General features: G+C 37.2%; 1 protein-coding gene across 1 annotated transcript; it reads right to left on the reverse strand.

Annotated features, from left to right (window-relative positions):
• Window positions 1-1,527: 1,527 nt before the first annotated feature.
• Window positions 1,528-21,815, reverse strand: LOC139732398 (cholesterol 24-hydroxylase-like). Its single transcript, XM_071643263.1, has 13 exons — window positions 21,664-21,815; window positions 20,544-20,618; window positions 19,397-19,478; window positions 15,569-15,729; window positions 14,233-14,371; window positions 10,955-11,068; window positions 9,910-10,141; window positions 8,538-8,610; window positions 7,081-7,165; window positions 5,579-5,689; window positions 4,511-4,590; window positions 3,027-3,102; window positions 1,528-1,665 (listed from the first exon to the last, which is right to left on the reverse strand). Exons 1-13 carry the CDS (start codon window positions 21,813-21,815, stop codon window positions 1,528-1,530), a joined length of 1,518 nt encoding a protein of 505 aa, XP_071499364.1.
• Window positions 21,816-22,860: the final 1,045 nt, after the last annotated feature.

Consider the following 22,860-nt stretch of genomic DNA (forward strand, 5'->3'; position numbering starts at 1 on the left):
ATTGTTTTCTCATTAATATCCTACGGGCATGCTTATCACATGATTTAAAAAAGAGATTCCTCGAAAATTTTCCAAAGGTGATTTACATCGTGTTGCCGATATGTGAACCACGACAGCTTATTGACGTCTGATATAAAGTGATCTCTGTCGAACTTTTTAAACTAACGAAATATACAACTCTGAGAAATAACAATGGGGTACTTTAATGTTCAAATCAGCATGAAAGACGAGTGATCACTCAGTCCCATTGAAATAACCCCTGAGTTTACATTACTAATTCCATGTGGTACCAGAATAAAGTCAATTCATTTACGACTGCAATCAGTAATTCTCTTGGGCTTGTCAACAATCTGTTGCAATTAAAATAATGTAGGCCCTAAGTACATAGATTGTGAATCTTGTCTGACATTGCTTTCTGACTTGACATGTTGATATTAAGATCGCCAAGTATTTCAACATATGCGTGTTTCTAGCTCGTCAAAAAAACTGAGCTGTACTGTTTGGTGGTTGATGTACCACTCTAACACACCATAATCACATGGCTGTGATTGTTTTATATTAATCTGTAAAAACAATTTATACAACGGATCACTTCACCTCCACAGGAGTTTCTGTTTAAAATTGACTCCATTTCATTTCCGCATCTTAATACGGATGAAACAATTATTTACCACTCCAATAAAGATGTTCAAGTTTTGTTCTCCATTTCAAACAAAGAAATGCAAGTTTGGGATTAATGGATGTCACAGAGTAAATTATCGTCAACTATTCAAAGACCGTCAGTATGCTTTTTAGTACGAGATTTATGCTATCAAAGTGTAATGCACTTATAGAAGTAAGAATAACAGATACCCAAAGTCGAAATGTTGAAACGGCAAAATACCTTTTCATCACCGTGAGGAAAGTGGAAGTATGAACTGGCTTATACATATCATTGTACAGGTGAGATTCGAGTAGGTACTACAAAAGCCTGGAACATCTATATTCCATTCACTCGAGTGAAAGAAAATCAACAAAAGTAATAACTACCGCTACAACAAATGACTCAAAATGACTCAAAATGACTATATATATATATATATATATATATATATATATATGTATATATATATATATATATATATATATATATATATATATTTATGTACATACATATGTAGTACATAGCAAACATCAGAATGACGAGTTATGAGATTATGAGTAAAGCTGATTTTTTTTTTTCCGGGAGAAGGGCCAAAGATATGACCTTTGACATTTTATAACTTTGTGGGATTTTGCTCGAAAATTGGGTGGCATACTGAAGTATTAAATCCATTCACATTTTTTCCTTCTTAAATGGCAAACAAGGTATGACACAAACAGAAAGGCATGGAACGAAATACATTATAGACAGTATAGTGCTTTTGACATGATTGAAGCAATTAATTTCAGTATAGAGAAAGAGACATCATACAAACAACTCTCTAGTGAAATGCAGGACATTCAACAAAAGCTTGAGCTTCTCGCTATAGGTGTCTGATGACCACATCACAGCTGACTGATGTACGTGAGACACCCATCTCTTGGCCTGTGGGTGATGCGCGTAGAGGCAGTGAACCTCTGACCCGGTACCAACTTGAAGTGAAAACTCCGCAACAGCTTGGCCAGAATCATGCGGGCCTCAATCTAAAAGGTTTAGAAGAGGCAGTCAATCTTTTGATGCTTTTATGGTCAATTTCCTATACTCCACAAATGTACGAATTGGCAAAATTGCCCACTCGGGTAAAATTTCCGAAAGGCATGAGCCGTTAGAAATCTATGTCTCCATAGACAGAGAATGATGTTAATCAATCAAACCTCCTAATTAGAATTAATCAACGCTATAGCGTCCTTCCTACCGGTGTTAATTTTCATTACTATCATTTATCTATTTGGCAATTCAATATGAAATACAAGCGAACATAGAATACAAACAGAAAATCATATTACATGATAAAAAGATTGTGGTGATTCTAGATGCATGCCCCTGGTTGCCAGGGGTTTCCCCGAGGTCTTTTGTATTACTTGTGAACTAATTAATCATTCGTCCCCTTTCGTCATCCTTTAAAGGGGATGGCTAGTAACCGATCGGTGGGAATCAGTGGGAATGCTGAGGGATGATTGTTCCAATCCTTGTGGGATTCATTTAAGAGTACATTATATATCTACTGTTGTGTGAAAATTATTTGCTTCAAAACGGTCATATTCAAGTAATGTGCAGATTAATGCCCCGTCACTGACCAGGCACGCTAACCTGGAAACATTAAACTGCACATTACTTGAATATGAGACCATTCTGAAGCAAATGATTTTCACACAACAATAGATATATAATGTACTCTTAAATGAATCCCACAAGGATTGGAACAATCATCTTCCAGAATTCCCACTGATTCCCACTGATCAGTTACTAGCCATCCCCTTTAATTAGCGAAGTTCCCTCCATCGTTTCTGGACTCAGGGGATGCGTGTAAGTTATGAATTGATTGCAATATCCACTAATTCTTTGTTTGAAAAGAACAGCATTTGATTGGTCGATGGGGAAAGGTTTTAATTGGAAGATGAAATTTAAACCGTAGCTGTCATTGGTCGATGAGAAAACTGGTGAAGCGCTTCGATTGCTCGAATGATTGACCACGTGCATGTGGTTGGACGGGCGACGGTTTGCCATCATCCAGCACTCACAAATTAGTTTTGTTTCAGACGATCGAACACGAAATACTTGTAGGGTTGTAGCTACACGATTATCATTGTGAAGTTCATCAATGTTTGTGACCACTGTTCAGCAACAGCAAATATGTATTTCAGCATATCCACGGGAGTCTCATTAACTCCTAAATGCATTGGCAAAAGAAAAAAAAAAATCAATTGACAGATTTTTTTCTGACAAGGAAAAAGGCATTGCTTAAATGGAGTTCAAAAATCAATGGACCCATAAGGAACGGTGATTTCAATGAAAAAAACAAAAACAACAACAATGAAATGAATGCAAATATTGTCATACGTACGTAGGCGAATTGTTGACCGATGCACGACCGATGACCAAACGAGAAGGGAATGTAGGCATACATGGACCTCATCCGTCTGTTGGTAAAACGTATGATAAAACTAGTGCTGTTTGTTACTCTGAAGGTTTGTTAATCCGCAAATGAAATAAGGCTCGTTTTTTCCGAAGGTTTGTTATTCCCAGACACAAAATTCCCTAAACCTAGAGGTTCGGTTTATCTGAAAATGAAAAAAAGTGATTTAATCGGAGTATTTGTGGCACTATTTCAGAGATTCGTTATTCCGAAGGATCGTAACTCCGAACACGCAATAAGGTTCTTCATTCAGAAGGTTTGCTTATACAGAAAAGTAAAGACTGCACACTTACGTACCTTCGGAATTACGAACCTTCGCAAAAACGAAAACCTTTTGGATGACATACTATAACCAATAAAACATAGAGCTCATAGAAAAACCAGTAGAAGTATAGTAGACTAATATTGAATAACGACTAGGGATGCCAGCTTTGTAAACAGAGTTCAGAATAATTCAGAATCAGAATGAGAAATCAGAATCAGAATTGCAGTATTCTGATGGTTGAGAAGGCATATTTTTGGCACCGAAAAACAGTAATTTTCCTGCCACAGACGTGTAGGAATACAGGTTTGGAAAAACAGTATCTTACTTTAAACCTGCATTATCATAGGCCAACAAAACAGCGTAGTATACATATATATATATATACATATATATATATATATATATATACAGCAAAAAGAAGTAACAGTTTCAATTTCTTTACAAGACCGTGTTTTGATTTTATGCTGCGGAACAAAATCACATCACCCAAAAGCAAAGACACAGGTAAAACATGTAACATAATTATTATAGTATATAACAATGCAAACAAAGGGAAACTGACTAGAAATTGATATAATTTATTAGAGGAAAAATGAGCAAAGAAATGGGATTCTATCGGAAATGGGATTCCATCGGGAATCCCATTTCTTTGCTATTTTTTCCACTGATATTATAGTGTAGTTACTTTGTGTTTATCACAATATGCTGCTACCAGTAAGCTTTCACGTAACGTTGTAAAAAGAAAGAAAAAAAAAAACCCAAACAAACATACACACACACACACATACACACACTGTCTATATCAGCAATCAAACCATTGCGGGAATTAGAACATCTTGGTAGTGCACAGTTAACCTTGTTATTTTTTTTATAGTTTTATATAATTAGTCATTTATCTATCTATTTTAGACGATCAACGTGCAAGAGATAGAATGTAAAGATTAAAAGAGCTCTATCAGCTTGACTACCATGCTCTTACATGCATAGAACATGCAGGACACGTGAATGAACAATAAAAATGAAATATCTAATTGCAATATCCTTTTATTTTTCTTACTGTATCTCTCTTGCTATCTCTTTCTAAAATAAATAAATAAATAAATAAATAAATAAATAAATAAATGAAAGGACAGATCAATGCTCTCACTGTTCGTCATCTTCGTATCGGAAGCGTTCAGGACGAAATTCTTCCGGGTTGTCAAAGTAGCAATCCATCAATCCCATGGCCTGAGTGCAAATCTGAAACAGGAACGTGAACTTATTCAGGTCTCCATGACATTATGGATGATAAATGACAGAGAATAGTCACACGCCTTAAGAAAAGGAACAATAAAATGGAAAATTTCACATCAATCACTCGATGAGAGTTTATTTTGTACCTCTGTGGTTAAGCTAAAAAAAGTAGTATTAATAGAAATGTACTTTTTTTTTTGATATCGGAAATATCCCGTGATCCCTCAAAGTAAATTGCAAAAAGATGTAGTTGATTAATGTACGTAAATAAAATTTTGTATGTTGATGTGCAATATTTGATTGATTGTGCACATCAGGCGTGTCAGCTCAGGGCATCAGTGAAAGGAAGCAGATTTTAGCTGTTTGTATGGGGGGGGGGGGTGCAAGGAATTATGTGCAATATGTGTTATAATTCATGGATTATGATGTTGTTATAGTCTGTATAAAGTGAGGTGTTTTAGAATTTGTGGTTATATATATCTTTTGTAGCAGTTGATTCTTTCATAGTTTTCTGTGTATGTACATATATATGTTTATTTTCCCATCCTTGCACGTTCACCACATGATGGTAGATTGTGTTTTTATGTATGCTTAGTTTCCTGTAATTTTTGTGAATATTCATTTAATGTTATATGTAATGTAATTTGTTTTAATTTGTTTATCTGTTGTCAAAATGTTGTTATGAATGTGTGACAACACCAATTTTCCATGCCATGTTTTTATACATAATTCGGACAAAATAAAGAAATGAAATGATATGATTATTTCTCTCTCTCTCTCTCTCTCTCTCTCCTAACCGTGTTGAATGTTTGTGGTAGGGAACGTTGTGGTTTTTTTTTTTTTAGCTATTAGCTGCCATTTTGCATTAATAAGAAATCAGTTAGCTCCTACAGTTTTATTTTTCCTTGCAAATAAGGCCCCGATCTCTCAACACATAGACGCGTGTCGCTAAACAAGCATTCCCCTGAATAATTATTGTTACCATAACTATAGTTCCCTTGGGCAGATGGTACTGTTCATACTGGACGTCAAATCCCAGTACACGGCTTGCGCCTTGAGCCGGTGGGAACAGCCTCAGTATTTCCTTCAGAACCTGCAGAAATTGATTACAGCACGATAGAATAATACAACGGTGACAGGAGCAGTGATCTTTCGTAAAAGTTGAAATATATTTAAAAAAGTAGCTCTTGTTTATACATGTAGTTCCTTAAAGTCAGAGAGGCAAGTGGACTTTTTAGTCCAATGAGGTTCAAGTACTGGCGAGTTCCAACTGGGTTTGATTATTCAACGAGCTGTCAGTTTTCTGTGGATGGACAAAAGAATTCTACAGGTAGGCCCTACATGTGGGTCTTTGATGATCGGGGTTCGATGTCGCCATCTTTATGAGCAACCTGAAGATTTATTCTGAAGTGAAACAAGATGTCGGGGACATTTGGCTTGTTTATTCGTTAAATGACAAGCTTGCTTGCTTGCCTGGTTCTTTTCTGTCAAGGATGACCATGTTCGTGACTTCCATGATTAGTCTCGACTTCTTACGATCACTAGCGAGTTGATAAACAGCTGATATAAGCTGCAGGAGTTTACCAACAGGTGATTTGATTCTATCAATCCATCGAGCGTTTGGTTGTCCTCATCTTCTTGAGCCTTCAATTTTCCCCTAGAGCACCAGGTTTTTAATGCAGTTGTTTTCTTGGTTTGCTATGTGACCAAAGCAGGTAAGTTCAAGATGATTTATCATATCAAGTACATGTAGTCTCTTCTTTGGGTTGACCTTTTAAAGGACACTATAGCATTGTTCTTTCTTGCAGTCCAGGGGATCTTAAACATTATTTCTGCCGCCAGCACCACATTTCAAAAGCATTAATTCTGTTACAATCTGATTTAGTTCTTGGCTACGTTTCACAAGCATGTTTAACCAAAGCCGATGAAAACATAACCTCCTCCCTTGGCGGAGGTAACTATATAGAAAAACATTCGGAGAGCGCAGACCTCCGCCAAACAGCTCTTCCCCCACCCCCATACACTCATGCCGAAAATCGTCAAATTTCCCAAGATAGAAGCCTTTTGTTTACGTCATCAACCTCTAAGAGCAGTAGTGAGAGCACGCGCTTCGTATGCAAATCTCAAATACGTACAGCTTGAAATCCAAAGTTCATTGACCTTATCAGCCAAAAGATAAAAAAATCCTTTGAAACTCCATAAAAGATTCAGTGTCAAAAATTGGATTTTAATCATCTGTTCTTTGTGTCATTATCAACTTTTCCTTCAAGTTTCATTCAAATCCGTGTGCAACTTTTTTATAGTTATTTTGCACACAAACAAACAAACAAACAAACCAACGCCGGTGAAAAGACACCCTTCTTCAATGAAAGAGGTACTGATGATGATGACGATGGTAGAAATAGTACTAGTAATGGAATGATGATAATCATTATAATGAAATAACGTTATGACGTGACAATATGACGTGCAAGGTCCACTCACCAGCATGAGGTATTCGAGCTTCATGATATCCTCATAAGAGACAAACTTTTTGTCCCCCAACTTCTCATCTAACTCCTGCTTCACTCTGTGGAGAAAAAAACAAACAAACAGAGAAAGCAGAAAAACGAACAAACATTGAAACAAAATATCATGATGAGCACAAGCTCTTATTCAAAGACTTACACTGGTCTCGGATTAAACTCCACTTATTGAAGCGGTACACGGAGACCCTCTGCATACAGAGCATATCACAATTTAGGGGAAAAAATGTGAGCCAGCACATCAAAATCCTCAAAAAATATTGAGGACTGATCATATTTGAACCCTGCCTACATCTCACTGCGTGAAATTCTTGTCATCATTGACACTGTGATTTCCTTCCCCCCCCCCCCCCCATATTTTGAAGGAAACCCAAACCCAAAGAGAAATGTGGATTGAGAGAAAGCAGCAATATTAGTAGAACGTATCAGTGAAAATTCGAGGAAAATGAGACAATCGATGCAAAAGTTATGAATTTTTAAAGTTTTGATGTTGGAACCGCTGGATGAGGAGACTACTAGAGGTTATGGCGTCATGTGTGGACGACAATAATTATAAAGAAAATATAAAGGGAATTTCACAACCAAAAAAAAAAAAATCATTTTTCATGAAAATTACACATTCCATCAACTTGATACTGACATATGTTAACGGTAGCAATTATTCCCCTGCTTTCTGAAAGCGGTTAGTCAAGTGCTCTTTCATAATGCTAGAGAAGTGAGTTTTTGTGGAATTTTCTTTATATTTTCTTTATATTGTTGTCCACACATACGTCATAACCTCTGGTAGTCTCCTTATCCAGCGGTTCCAACACCCAAACTTTAAAAATTCATAACTTTTGTATCGATTGTGAGATTTTTCCTCAAACTTTCACTGATGTGTTCTGCTAAAGTTACTGCTTTCACTCAATCCACATTGCTTTTTGGGTTTGGGTTCCCTTTAACCCTCCCCCTAAAAGCGCATAGAGAGGTCTACTTCAGCAGTAACACGAGCTATAATAATAAGCATTTTGTTATTACTATCATTATCATTATTACTACTACTACTATTAGTACTATAATTACTGTTGTTATTATTATTATTATTATTACTACTACTACTACTACTACTATTGTTGCTACTGTTATCATTATTATTATTATTATCATTTTTATTTTCATTATTATTATCATTATCATTCAGGTTATCATTATTATAATCCACGGGCTTGTGCTGCTCAACTACATCAACCGATATGACAATGAGACAACATGTATTACAATGAATGTAAGCAAAATGTAACAAAGGACTATATAAAAAAAAAACAATGCTAGCTCTGTATAGTCGAAAAAAACATATTTTCATTTGAACATATTCTAAAAGTTGAAGGTGTGATAGCCATACAAAAAAAAAAAGAAGAAGAAAGAACCAACACTCACTTCTCATAGACATCTGGGTATCGGCACAACTGCTGGATGGTGAAAGATAGTAAACTGCCAGTTGTTTCTTGACCTTTGTGTTGCAATGCGACAATTTTGCGAAAATGGGAAAAAGGGGAGGGCGGGTTATAAAAATATGATACACACATGGTAAGTATTATAGAGATTGCTTCCAAAAGGCGCTAAATCCATCATTTGTCAATGAATTTAGCGCCTTTTTTGGAAGCAAGCTCTTCATTTATTATTACACTGAGAAGTTCTTTTTTTATGCACACACTCATTTCAGAAGAGGCACATCAAAAAGAGCCACAAATAATGCTGTCAAGTTCACCAATGATGTTTGCATTTTTCTTCCGTATCGCTATTTCTTTTCTAATCGATACTGCCTGTTTAAAGCCATCGTCTGTAACAGGTTCTAGACCACTGGTTGCTGGATGGTCCATAAAGGGACACCAAAAATCTAAAAGTAATCTCTGAAATGAGCTGGTGGAATATGCAAAGGACAAATGTTTTTACTATTCGACCATTCTTATAAAAAATGAACATGGTGAAGGACAAACGGGTAGATCTGCAAAACTAAAAACATTGTATGGATCGAGGCGCTATTTCACATTTTCTGAACGATTATTATCATCTTTTTGTTTGTTTGAGATGCTCTATCTGTTTTTGCTCTGCATCAAAACACAGCAAAATTACCTTCTATTTTAAAGGCTTTACAAAACACAAAAGCGTGCCTTATGCACCGACCACTTCATGGCGGAGTCCTGAAAAAGTAGGTCCTACTCATAAGAGTTTATATATGAGACCGGCCTTTTCTTTCTCCTAACTGAAATGGCATCAATTATCAATGTAATCAATGTAAATCAATGTAAAGTCCTTAATCAAAATTATTTTTCTTGGTCCTCTTCCAGTTGTTCTTTATTGGAGGAGTCTTTTTTTAGATCCTTTAAAGCATTGGCACGTACAACAAGCAGTGTCAGATACCGCGTAATTTATCTTGACAGGATTTTTCAAATAGAATGAGAAATGGTGTAAGAATTCATCCCCATTTTCACTCCACACGTGCATTCGCAAGTTCAATTTTGTGCCACGTCCCTCAGATATATGGGCATTTCGATCCTTATCTTGGGGGATTGACTAATTTCTACGCTTTACAGAAGTGACGCACCAGCTGTGGCTGCATTCTCTGGGAACGTAACAAATAGTGATGCAAACCTCTTGATGGTTCTTTGCAATAATACCATGTGATGCAGCAGTTAGTTCATTTCCGTGGCTGCAGCAAATAACCAGTAACTTCAAACAGAATGTTGTAAGCTCTCCTACATAATTTGATTATAACCAGCACTGGCAAATGATTGTTAGCTGGGTATACCTGCTATAAAGAAGGTTAGAAACTCATCAATCATTTCCTCCATGCCAAACCCCTGGTTGCTGAGGTTATCAGAAGCATTCAGGATGTGAGTCAGGATGTCTTTGGGGACGTCTTCTCCCCTCCGACGGGACGCCATCCTCTCAAGGATGATGTCTCGACCGGCGTTGCGAATGAGACGAGCCGCCTCTCTCACTTCGGTTCGAAAATTTGCCGCCTCCTTTGTAGGTACCATCTGAAGATATGGAGTGACAGAGACACGGAGAAGAAAGGTATTCAAGAAACCAAGACTTGTTTTCCTTACGTCTTCATCTGATAGGAAATATCGTTCTATACTCATGTGACATTACAAGCCGCACAAGTCTTCTCATTGAGTTGCAGTGACTGAGCAGAAAAATGTATAACTTTTGAACGGTCCCTGCTAAGACTGCTCTCAACATGTTGCTTCTCATCCTGTAAAGGAAGTGTCGTAAGAGGGACATAAGAGGTGCAACATCTTGGTCAAAGCTGTATGTGCAGTGCAGGATTCAACATAGTTGCTATGTCCAGTGCCGCCAACCCCACCTATGTCCGGTCTTTCCTCTCGCTCTTCGTCCTTCACATTATACCATTGCATTACTCTAGTCCCCTCCATGCAAAATAAGGTTGCACAACCATCGTTCATTCAAATCATGTCTGTAATCTGTACAGCTGATCATCCCGCCTCCTCCGATCTTCGTACAATAAGTGAAGTATTACGGATTATGGATATACAAATATCAAATCACTATCCTCCAAGCTCTTGCGGAGTGAACTAACTTCTTTTCTGTCTTCCTCTTTTTCTCCCTTCTTCTTCGTCCTTGTGTTCTTATTTTCACTCTCTCCTAGATAGCTTCTCCTCCTCCCTTTTCTTATTTATTTGTTTTTCTTCTCTTCTATAAAAGTATATATATAGTAACAGTAGCATTATTTTCATTACGATTATTCACTGGTATTGCTGCTGTAATTTCCTTTATCCAGTAAATCTTCAGTATTCCGATCTCTTTTGTCGAGCCATCTAAGACCTTACCCACAGCCAAGGTTTCAAAAGTGTCTCCATCACGCCCTTCTTAACCGTTTCGATAGCACTCGGAAATGGGCAGTTAGGATCATCGATAACATCCAACTGCATGGAGAATCCAACCTGAAAAAAAAAATAGTAGCACGGAAAAAAAGAGATGTAAATACGTGATGATGAGAATGGTGGTTATGACGATGAAAACTGATAAAATATCGTACGCGTCTTCGAGAAGAAAATTGATAAATTGCTTGTTCATGATGATAAGCAACATACTGTGCAATCCGATATGCGCACACCACACGTGGGATTATCACTCAATGTGTTATCATGCCTTTTTATAGGAAATGTCCCTTAAAACAACTTTCATGATTTTGAAATTTATCTGTTTGAATTCATCTGGTAGAGCTCAAACCGAGAAAGGAAGGATGTTCAGTGGGTGCCACTGCACACCAGACTTTGTAAGCATTCAAAAAAAAAAAAGATTGATGGCTTGCTCTAACGACTTTCTAAGGAAAGGAGTTTAAAATACACGACATTTTGTTGTTTAGATGAAGAGCAGAATGCATAAAAACACATTGAAAACAAATTCCTCTTCACTTATACGCCATTATTCGGACCAATATACCATTTGTCGATTCTATACTTGCTGCACGCATGAAAGCTTGATTTCATGTGCAGTGCAGTTAACTGCAGTATCTGTCATGTTTGTGCTTTATTGTCTGTTTGTTTGTTTTTTGTTTGTTTGTTTGTTTGTATTTTCAACATGGCCGCGGATAAAGGGGGGGGGGGGGAATCTGGTGAGAGGCTGCAGGACTAGACATTTGTTGCGACACGGATTGTCGCCCCTACACGGATTGTCGCCTCCTGCTCGGGGCGACAATCCGTGACGGGCGCTGGCGGCACGGATTGTCGCCCCCTACACGGATTGTCGCCTGGCGACAATCCGTGACGCTTGTGCAGTTCCCAGTTTTTGACCTCGAAGGCGACAATCCGTGTTGGCAATAAAATTTGTTGCGACACGGATTGTCGCCCCGTCACGGATTGTCGCCCCGGGCTCGGGGTGGTTCCTCCGATGTTAAGCTTTGGTGGGATGGGTATGACTGGTAAGTTATGCGTATGTGTGTGTGCGTGTGTGTGTGTGTGTGTGTGTGTGTGTGTGTGTGTGTGTGTGTGTATTGTGAGCTGCATGATATGTGATGTGTATGATTTGTTGTGTGTGACGGTGTGTGTGTGTGTGTGTGTGTTTGTGTGTGTGTTTGGAGTATAATAATACAATGTGTAGAAACTGTGCATGTGTGGTGGTTACATAGTGGTAGTGGTTTGTTTGTCTGTGTGTATACGTGTGCCTGTATGTTTACGTGTGTATGTGGAATATAGTGGCGCTACTGCACTGTGGCAATACAAACGCCTTCAGAGTGTATGAGCACGTGTTTAAAGAATTCACACCAGCGTTGATCTAAAAATAGTATGGGTGTGTCAACCAAATATCAGCGGTGAGGCGGGCTAGGCGAGAGAGAGACCGAGAGAAAATACATACGAGGGAGGTACCCTCCCCAAATGTTGTTTGTCTGTTCATTTTTCCCTGCAGTCATTTTCTTCCATCAGTCTTATAAACTAGAACGTCCATACCACTATTCTTTGTCCCAGAATAGGTTTGGCATGCTTTATGCATGAGCGAATAATTTCCACACGCCGTAAAAAATTTGTCAATCGTTACTTGATTAATTAGCACAAACGAACTACCATTGCACACCGCTAATACATACGTAATACAAACAAACACCAACAAACACTCAAACAAACCTCATAATGCAAACAAACCAACTCAACACTTTTTTCCTTGATATTTATTGATTTCATTCAAATCATTCATAAATCGACCCATTCTGGGTGCAACATGAACAACAAAGTTACAAATGGCAATTCGAAACAAAAGCAAATCCATGTGTCAATTTATACCACAAATAATCTCACTTCAACATAGATAACTCGATTATAGACCAACCCTATTAATAATTTCTTCACGAGAAAGTTTTGACATGTATAGGGCCCTACCAAACCTATATTCCTTGAATATATTGGTTTGGATCATGTAACACCTTCTTACTTAGAAGGGCATATACATAAAAAAACCACACAAATATATTACACAAATCTAGAATGAAATCAGTCATAAAAACCCCCACCACCCCTCCCCTCCCAAACCGAAACAAATCTAGGGCCTACATCTATCCTAAATATTAAATCCTACCAACATCCGTCATACCATTTATAACTATCCTTCTTCAAATCCAATCCCCAACCCACCAACCCCTGATTAAACAAAACCTAAATCATCCCACACCCACATTCACCGACCCAAATACACACACACACACACACACACACACACACACACACACACACACACACGAAGGTTCGTTATTCCGAAGTTTCGTTTTTTCCGAGGCTTCATTTATCCGAAACACACAATTCCCTACACCTAGTGGTTCGTTGATCCAAAAATGAAATTCGGAATAACGAACCTTCGGAATAATGACCCTTCGGACGAATGAGCCTTCGGACGAATGAGCCTTCAGAATAACAAACTTTTGCAATAACGAAATGTAACCCCCTTCCCACATACCGACGCACACCCGAACCGATACCACATCCTTCCTGATGAAACGATTTCCCAATGTTGATAAATAAGACATAATGGACCGTATGCAGAAAAGCAGCATCCGCCCGCACGCAAGCTCCACTCCGAATTCATATACAAATCTGCCAAACAAACTCATCAAATTCAAAGCTGCTGATAAAATCAATATCAATGTTTATGCCAGCAACAGCTTACTAGGCATCCTTCCCCACGCGCAGCTAAAAACACATACGCAAAAAACTGACATAATAAACACATTCTTCCATCACACACACACACACACACACACACACACACACACACACACACACGCACACGCACAAACGGACACTAAATTATCATGTGCACGCACATGGATGTAGCCATGTAAGTTATGTGTTAGTATTTCAATGATTATGTCCAGAACGATATTACACAGCAAACTGTGCTTCGAGGGCGGGCGACAATCCGTGTAGGGGGCGACAATCCGTGTAGGGGCGACAATCCGTGTCGCAACAGACATTGTTGGTTCTTTTCTTTCTTTCTTTATTTTCTAAATGAGAGCCAGAAATTTTTTTTTGATAACGCTCCCAAAGTTACATTAACCGTTCAACCCCACCCTAAAAAGCCTAAAAAGTTTTTATTCATTTACTTTTTTTATGCTTACCCTTCCTATGTTGTCAAGAGCGACAGCGTTGAACTTGTCCAACATGCATACTTCCTGTTGGCCATCGGCAACAGACATAAGATTCCGAACGAATCTGTCGGCACTGGTGTTGAATTTATCAATCAGACCCATTAGGTACCTGGCGGCACGAGAACACAGGAAAGACACAAATCTAGGTTCTTGTTCATGAAGTACATGACTGTGTAAGCAGCAAGTCTGTCACAAGGTCAAATTGGCACAACGTGAACTGTATGTTTGAGCTTACAACACAAAATTTAATTACAGAAAACTGGACTGGGATGAAGAGGAAGTGACTGTTAATCAGAGCATAATATATGTAGGCAAAAGTAAGAATGAGTAAAACGATGGAAAAGAATGATCTATCAAAAATCGGAGGTTGTAAGACGTGGATCACTTAACATGTACTTTGCAGATGCAGGATACAGTAGTGTAAAGCCAAAATAGGAAAAAATAAAAGGTTGAAAACTACCCCTGATAAGAAATAAACGTACTTCTTGGAAAAAGTACTTGACGAACCAGTATTTGATTTTCTCCCTAAAATATACCCCCTTTCCGAAAAATTGGGAACGCTCATGCAATTGAGATAGCCGTCTTAATGAGGGTGCGGTGCGGGGACAGGAACACTTTTGACTTTTCTAATATGATCAAAGAGCTCTTCACTTACATCTATTTCAGTAAGCAGAGGCTTATAGTGATCCTTTACATAATTTTGTCAGTGACAATTGAGGAAATGTGTACTTTTCATAAAAGATTCATTGGTTATTGTATGGAATTGTCTCCGTATTTCCATCAATATATCGTTTTTTATGCAAATCGTCGCAAAGTGTTATTTCTCATCTAGCAATGGCTGCACCGAAACTTTAGATATACAAAGATTTTCAACGAACTGTCAGATTTTCCTCAAACTTTGATTTGCTTGCAATGATGCATTCATTCAATTCACATGTAGATTTGCATCACGTTCCTCTTTCAAAAGTATCCAAAAATTGACATATATATATATATATATATATATATATATATATATATATTCATACATGTACACGCACAGAATATTGAACTTTGATATGATCCTTCATTGCACACCAATCAAAATCTAGACCACGTCTTTCTGGTCTCTCTCGTTGGGACTATTGTTACATGTGACTGGAGCTATAATACTGGACTAATTACCATATAGGAGGAGGACCTGTTTGTCATTATTTGTTGGCGTTGGTACAGATACATCATACCCTCAATGACGAAACCAACTTTAAGTATGTTTTTGTCAGAAACATCGCAAAAAAAAAATCCAGCGTTGCGACAGTGTACGTACTTTCTGTTGAATGCAGGATTAATCAGTGAACGCTTCTTCTCGTACTTGCTATGGTCCAGCTCAGAGACTAGCCCAGTGCCACCTAATCTCTCACCAAACACGAACTGCATCTTTTTGTAGTCGTACGGCGGCTTCGTGTGCAGGCTATTGGTCAAGATGGTCTGCAAGCATGGCAGGAAAGGGAAATAATTCAAACCATCAGTGATGGACAGGTCATTACTTCACTTGGCAACTCGCATACACCCCATCATTACAAACCTGACATTCAAGATCCCATAAAGATACCATTTCTCAATCTGCACTCTAAAAATGAAAACGGCAAATCATTTTTTCAACATTTGGAATGCTGTCACTCCTCGAACCTTTTGCAAATGTTGAATTTAACACTCACAATGGTAAATCTAACATTTTGAGTATTGAATGTAAATTTCGAGTGATTATAATGAACATTACTGCTTGGCACCACTTCAGAGTGATAATAATTTAACAGTATTATCTTCTTAGAGCGCATGAATAATGTTGCATGAGTATGTGCCGCTACCCTCCCCCCCCCCAAAAAAAGGGGGGAAAGCAAGTCACTTCACACAAAGCACAACAAGCATTCGTTACGGAGCATTCCTCTTGAGCCGTAAGTATCATTGTGGTTAAAGTGCAATAAGTTATTTTGAACATTGATAATCCCTGTTTTATGCATTTTAAGAGCCCTCAATCTAAAGTATATATTTTTATTTTTAGTGTACCTATTAGTGAAAAGAAGTCTACGAGGTTTTTAGGCCTTATTCTTGATTAAACTTTGAAATGAACATGTTAAACAAATATGTACCTCGATTTCGAAAACGATTGGTATTTCTTTTTACAGGATGAAACCAACTTTTACAAAGAAAGTTCTTTTTAATCTTGTATGATTGTTTTCCTTTTAACACATATCAGTTACTGTCATATTGTAATGGGTAACTGTAAAAAAAAAAATCCAAAATTGATTTGTTATTTCATTTGCAGATGAAAGCCATCCGAATTTGTACACATTCAGCTTATTCAGCTAATACCAATCCTTTTTTAAACAACTGAAAGTATTAAAAGTCTATGATTTTCATACCTATCAATCCATTCTTTTTATGTTCAAGTACATCAACAAATTGCTACCGTTCTTCAATGATACATTCATCTGAAATAGTAATTCACACACTTATCCCACTCGTCAATGCAATGACATTCATTTAAATAACTCGAAGTTACTTGTCACCCATAGATCTATCCGACACCATGGACAGGATAAGTGGAATTCTGTGCCCCAACGAATCAAATCATGTATATCATTTTTTTTTAACTTTCAAAGCAAACATAAAACACTCAAACAAATTTGAAATTAAGGCTTACAAAGATATAGCTCAGTCTGAAATGTAAAGATTTCTTCAATTGATTTTTTTTTTTATTTAAACGTAAAGGTATTCAAACGTAAAGCTGTTTTGTATATTATACTACCAAAGTCAATTCCAAACTTTCGGACCAGAAAAATAGCATACAATTCCGGCAAAAATAGTTCAGGTTAAAGGCAAATAAAATTCATTCGATTGCCGGGTAGGATATAAATGGACAGCTCCATTTTTGATGAACCTGTGTCGAATTTAGAAGGGAGAGAATTATCTTTAAACTTGTACATAAATCGACCTAAATACAAACGAGACAAATAGCAAATCTTTAAGCTGTTGTTTTTCATTACATAAAACATCAGTATAATGGCATTTCCATGATTCCTTCCAATTAATAGGACTTTATTTATAACGTCTAAACTTCTTGAGATGCTACGACATTATGAAGTCAATATGTTATTTCCAGGTAAGTCTTTTATCAACAAAGGGATTTGATTGAAGAGACCTCTTCTATAGTTGTGTCATCAAGAAGAATATACATCGGTAGAATCTCCAGGGACAATAAATAGGTATTTTTCATTTCATCGACAATTTATCGAAAATAGTCCACTGAAGTAACCTCATCAATTCACTGTTTTAAAGTATCAATCAACACCTCAGGATCAGTGTTAGATGAAAATACATTAGTTTCGTCAGCGAATAATAAAAAAGAAAGAATATTTGTTGAATTCCACATCGTTCATAATAAGGAGCAAATAGAATAGGTCCAAGTAAGTTTCCTTGAGGAACACCACAACTGACGATTTGCATTATACAGCGTGTCCCACAAAAAATGCTAATGGTACTCTAAATGAGTATAATTTGAAAATTAACAAATTATATTTTATATAATTTCATAATCGTAAATTAGCATTCATTTTATACTACTGGTTTAAGTTTTATGCAATATGGTTCATTGAGCACAGAGATATAAGCCTTCTTTCAGCACTTATCAGAAAACCTCTCAATCCAAGTTTCGTTATTACGTTGAATAAAGTACGTAGTCCAATTACGTGTGGAACATTGTTTCTCCTGCAACTTTGTCGGGATTCTTGAATGAGGCTTTGCCTCACGTGGACCATGTCAATGTTTTCTTGTGTTCGAACTGTTACTCTTCTCCCCGATCTGCCTTTGTTAAGATTTTACCTTGTACCCGTTTCCCTGTATTTGAAAATATTTCTCAGTATTGTCGCCTTGCATGGTGCTCGTTTATTGAATTCTGCCTCGAATTCATCTTAATTGTACCCTGTTCAGATTTTGATCAGATTTCATTAGGGAGGGCTTAATGAATAGGTCATCCCCATGTTCTGAACAAAAGAAAATCCTTGCAGATTTACGCCCGTGGCTGCACGGGAATAGATATTATTTGCCCCATTTGAATAGATAACAAAGTTGGTCGCTGAACCTGACTACACATACTACTTAATACAAAACTTGGATGGAGCGGTTTCCTGATGTGTAATGAAAAAATGCTAATGTCTTTGTGATTATTAGAGCATATCACATAAAATTTCATCCGTTTGTAGGAAATGAATTGTAGTTTACGGTTGTGAAGATATAAACAATATCATGTTGTAATTTTAACATTATAGTCATCTAGAGTGCCATTAGCATTTTTTGTTTGTGGGATACGCCGTGTAGATGTATAAGATAGGCCTAGACATATTGCCTGCCATTAGTGAGGTAGCTTCTGAACCACTCGAATGCCTTTTCTCTGATACCAAAATGAAAAGATTTATGGAGAAGTATATCATGGTCAATTACACTCATAATAAGATGTCTTTACTTCTACAAAACACTTTGCATAGTACATCCTGAAATCATAGGAGGAGGACCATAAGCAGGGAGCTTTAGCTTTGTTAGATTGCGAAGCGGACGTTTGAGACGACGATAGCGTTGGACGTTCTCCTCTCTGCCTACGTCCAGTGCCGTAATATGACACTGCCTGTGTCAGATGTGTGTAGTGTTGAAAAGTGGCTATATATTACGCGGAGACGCAACTTTAACTAACAAAGAAAGGAAAAAAAATGGCGCCCCATATGATCGGTACATCAAGAAGACCTTTGGAGCGAACCGTATAGAAATAGCTCAGAACGCGTAGTGAAAACTCAGGCAACGCGAGCTATGCATATATCGATTTTGATGAGCAATTTTTCGCTCGCTCAGACGAGATTTAGTATCATTATTATCATTTATTATTATTATTATTATTATTATTATTATTATTATTATTATTATTATCATTAATATTATTAACATTGTTATCATTGTTGTTATTATTATTGTTATTATTATAATTGTCATTACCATTATTATTATCACTATTCATTCAACAATTCAACATACAATACAACCGGACATAGAATACATACGTTCCCTCTGAACGTCAGCGTCGCAAAAATCTAAAATTCCCTATTACCTTGACAAGTTTGGAGTCCACGACGAAAATAAGAACACGATGCAGGAGGTGCCACTTATGAATCATGCCATACTTCTTGTACCTGATTGAAAAAAAGGAAAATAAAAGCAGGAGGGAAAAAGCATGTCATTCTTGTTAGAGGTCAGAATAACAAAATAATCGCGGAGTAGACACTTCCTGCATATTTTTTTTTTTTTGTTCCTAATCCTTACGTATGCTCGTAGCGTGTTAATGTTATGAAACTTCACATCTAAACGACAGACATAACGTACAGCCAGAAAGAAGGTGAAGATACACACAGACAAGTGGAATAATAGTTGGACGGTCCTGGCCGCTCAAGAAAATGGTAACCTGAAGACATTACTTTTTTAGTACATGACTGTATAGCATGTGTAGGCCTATACAATATATATATATATATATATATATATATTTGATTTGATTTGATTTGATTTGATTTGATTTATTGGTTTCTGTATCATCATTGTACATATACACATTCATGTACAAACATAAATATCACAATATATATAAGTATTTTCTTGTTCATTGCCTGTGTACAATGTACAGCAAAAGTACAACAAAACATACTACAATGAATAATACAGAGGGGCTACAGCATAAGCGTAGCTTGATTTGCGTGCAGCCCCCGTAGCATAACATAATATATAATTTACATCGGAAGGAGAATAGGATGGAGGGATGACTTGCATAGAGATAGGATAGTTGAAAGGAGAAAAGGAAGGGAGAGGCTTGTCTGCTTTCACTAAAGGTTTATACAAAATAAAATCACCTGTATCACTGATTTAGCAAGACATGACAAAATATTTCTTCAACGAGGTACAGGTGGACAGTTGATACAGGTCATGGTCGGTTACATAATCATTATTACATAATAGATTAATTGTGTCGATATTTGTACGAAAGAATTTCGTGTATATAACAATGACAATGGAATTACTGATATTCAGATAACAACATCGTTTTTACAGCCTTCCTAAAAGAATACGTGGACTTTAAACTTCGAATTTCCTTGTATATGTCCTTGTATAATGTATATGTATATATATGCTTATATATATATATATATATATATATATATATATGTATATATATATCGTATATTTCAGATATAATGAAGACTTACATATCATATACCAGCCTTCCAACTGCATCCTCTTCCAAGCGTTCTCTCAGCATAACATCATTGCCGAAAATAAAGCTGTATGACGAAAGTGAGTAAGAAAAAAAAAGTTAAACTCAGACAGTGAATAAAGATTAATCAAGTCTTGGTTTAAGCTGTGAATTACAATCAAAAGAATTGCATCTGTCAAAAATTCATTAGTCTTGTTCCATGGGAATAGAAGTTTCCCCGATTGCGTGGAATCATGCATGCCACAGATGTACTAAACTATTAAACCGTTCAAGATATGCTCCATGCAGTTCTGATGTCATGTGACGCCATTAGGTTTAGAGATGAGATATTTAATCACATACACTCTTGTAAAGTCTTAGCTATTATAATCATGTGTGAAAGGTCAAGTTAGTGTTAAAGGTTATGGCCAGCCAGTTTCTGTCAGCTTCGAGGCAAATTATCCCATGAATCATTGTACCTCGCAACAACTTGAAGCTATGCAAATTGAATGTGCCCACTGAATTCTTTAAAACCAATATCAGAATGTCAGAGTGTTAAGCCTCCTGTGGCTGTTTAATGTGGAGACTGCAGATGAACAGACAGACCAGATGACTTATACTGGGATCATTTTGCCGCTTTACTGTGGTGTTAAAGAAGAAGATGAGAGCACAGGAGTTTACAGCTGGCACTTAGTAATTGCGATATCTCACTTGAACTGTAAGGATAGAGGAGCTACATGTAAAACGCTATCTCATTACAGCATCACATACACTTTAAGGATGATAATGCTACACATTACTTTAATCTATCGTGAACGGCCTTCGCTTTCCAGAGACATGCCATCAAACACATGAACGATTATTCTCTGCGCTTGAGGTAAAAGGAAAGCTATCAATTGCACAATGAATTCGCTTATTGAACATAATCATTTAATTTATAGTCTACAAACAAACCTCTCTTCACCCCATATAAAATATTGTAAGACAGACTCTCACACAGTGTCATTTAAGGTACCCTTATCAGAACCAGAACGTAAAAAAATAATCGTCCTCTCAATCTTAGTCATTTTCATTAGTATACAGTACATTTACTTGCAAAATTTTAAACACTTATTAATTGTTCTCTTTCTTACCTTGACCTCTGTGGGCCGGGAATGTGGCGATATTTGATGTGGGTGTATTTGATGTAAAGTAGGTACGCTGTGAGCAGGGTTACAACACTCGCGATGACCACCAAGATGGCATAGGTAATCACTGCCAATACAAGACTGCCATGGAAGGCCATCGCTGCTCCGTGGCTTTTAGACAGAATACTAATAGACTGTGCTGTTGGCCTTGATAGCGGGAACAATCAAAATGAAATGGTTTAAGAGCTTATTATCAACTCGTACAAATACAAATACAACAATGCAGCGATGTAGAATCAGATCAGTGTTCTGTTAAAAAGAGATTTTCTGCGAGGTTCTGCACTGATGGGTCCCCTCTCTTTGTCGGCATTTGTAAATAATTTGCAAATACATGATTTTTTTTTCTCTTGAAATAACGCCACAAACCTTTTTCGGTTTTTTTTTTTTGTGTGTGTGTTTTTTTAGGCCAGGATGTTCATGAAATCAATTAAATTCTTAACACATAGGTGGACAAAGTGTTTTTTTTTTTACCGCAAATCGCTAGATATGAAATGCAGACAAAATATATGTGACCGTGCACCTCAAAACGAACATAAAGTCGCACACACTGATTTTGCGTGAGGACTGAAAATAAGTGAAATGGGTCAATTTAGCCGAACTTGACTTTTTCATATTTTCTGAAAGAGCGGGTCTTCTTTTACATTATGCTAAAATTTGGTATCATAAAACGGGCAGGAAAGTGTGTTTTTTTAGCAGTTTATCTCGAACATTTTAGGTAGAATAGTGTGATTAGGTGTGTCTATAGAATCCCTTTTTCATTTCTGAAAAACCTTGTCCACACTCTTCACTTTCAACTCTAATAACTTTTGAAAGGATAGTGCTACTGCTTTGAAAGTTGGCATTGATTATGGACAGAATGTGTTAATGAGGCATGCTTAATTTCAGTTTAATCTTATAATCTCTTCATTGCTGTTACTCTCAGTGGCGTATCTAGGGGGGGGGGGGGGGCAAGGGGGGCACGTGCCCCGGGCGCCACTTCTTGGGGGCGCAAAAAAACAAAACGAAGAAAAAAGAAAAGGAGAAGAAGAAGAAGAAGAAGAAGAAACTCACCGGAAAGGGGGGGGGGGGGAGAATGGTGGGGGGGGGGGGCAGAAAACCAAGTCAAAAAAGCTAAAAACAAAACATAACAATGACTCGGACAAA

This window comes from Diadema antillarum, unplaced genomic scaffold, assembly GCF_040938485.1.
Source record: "Diadema antillarum isolate AM-2024a unplaced genomic scaffold, OU_Dant_1.0 seq00000419_RagTag, whole genome shotgun sequence".
NCBI lineage: Eukaryota > Metazoa > Echinodermata > Echinoidea > Diadematoida > Diadematidae > Diadema > Diadema antillarum.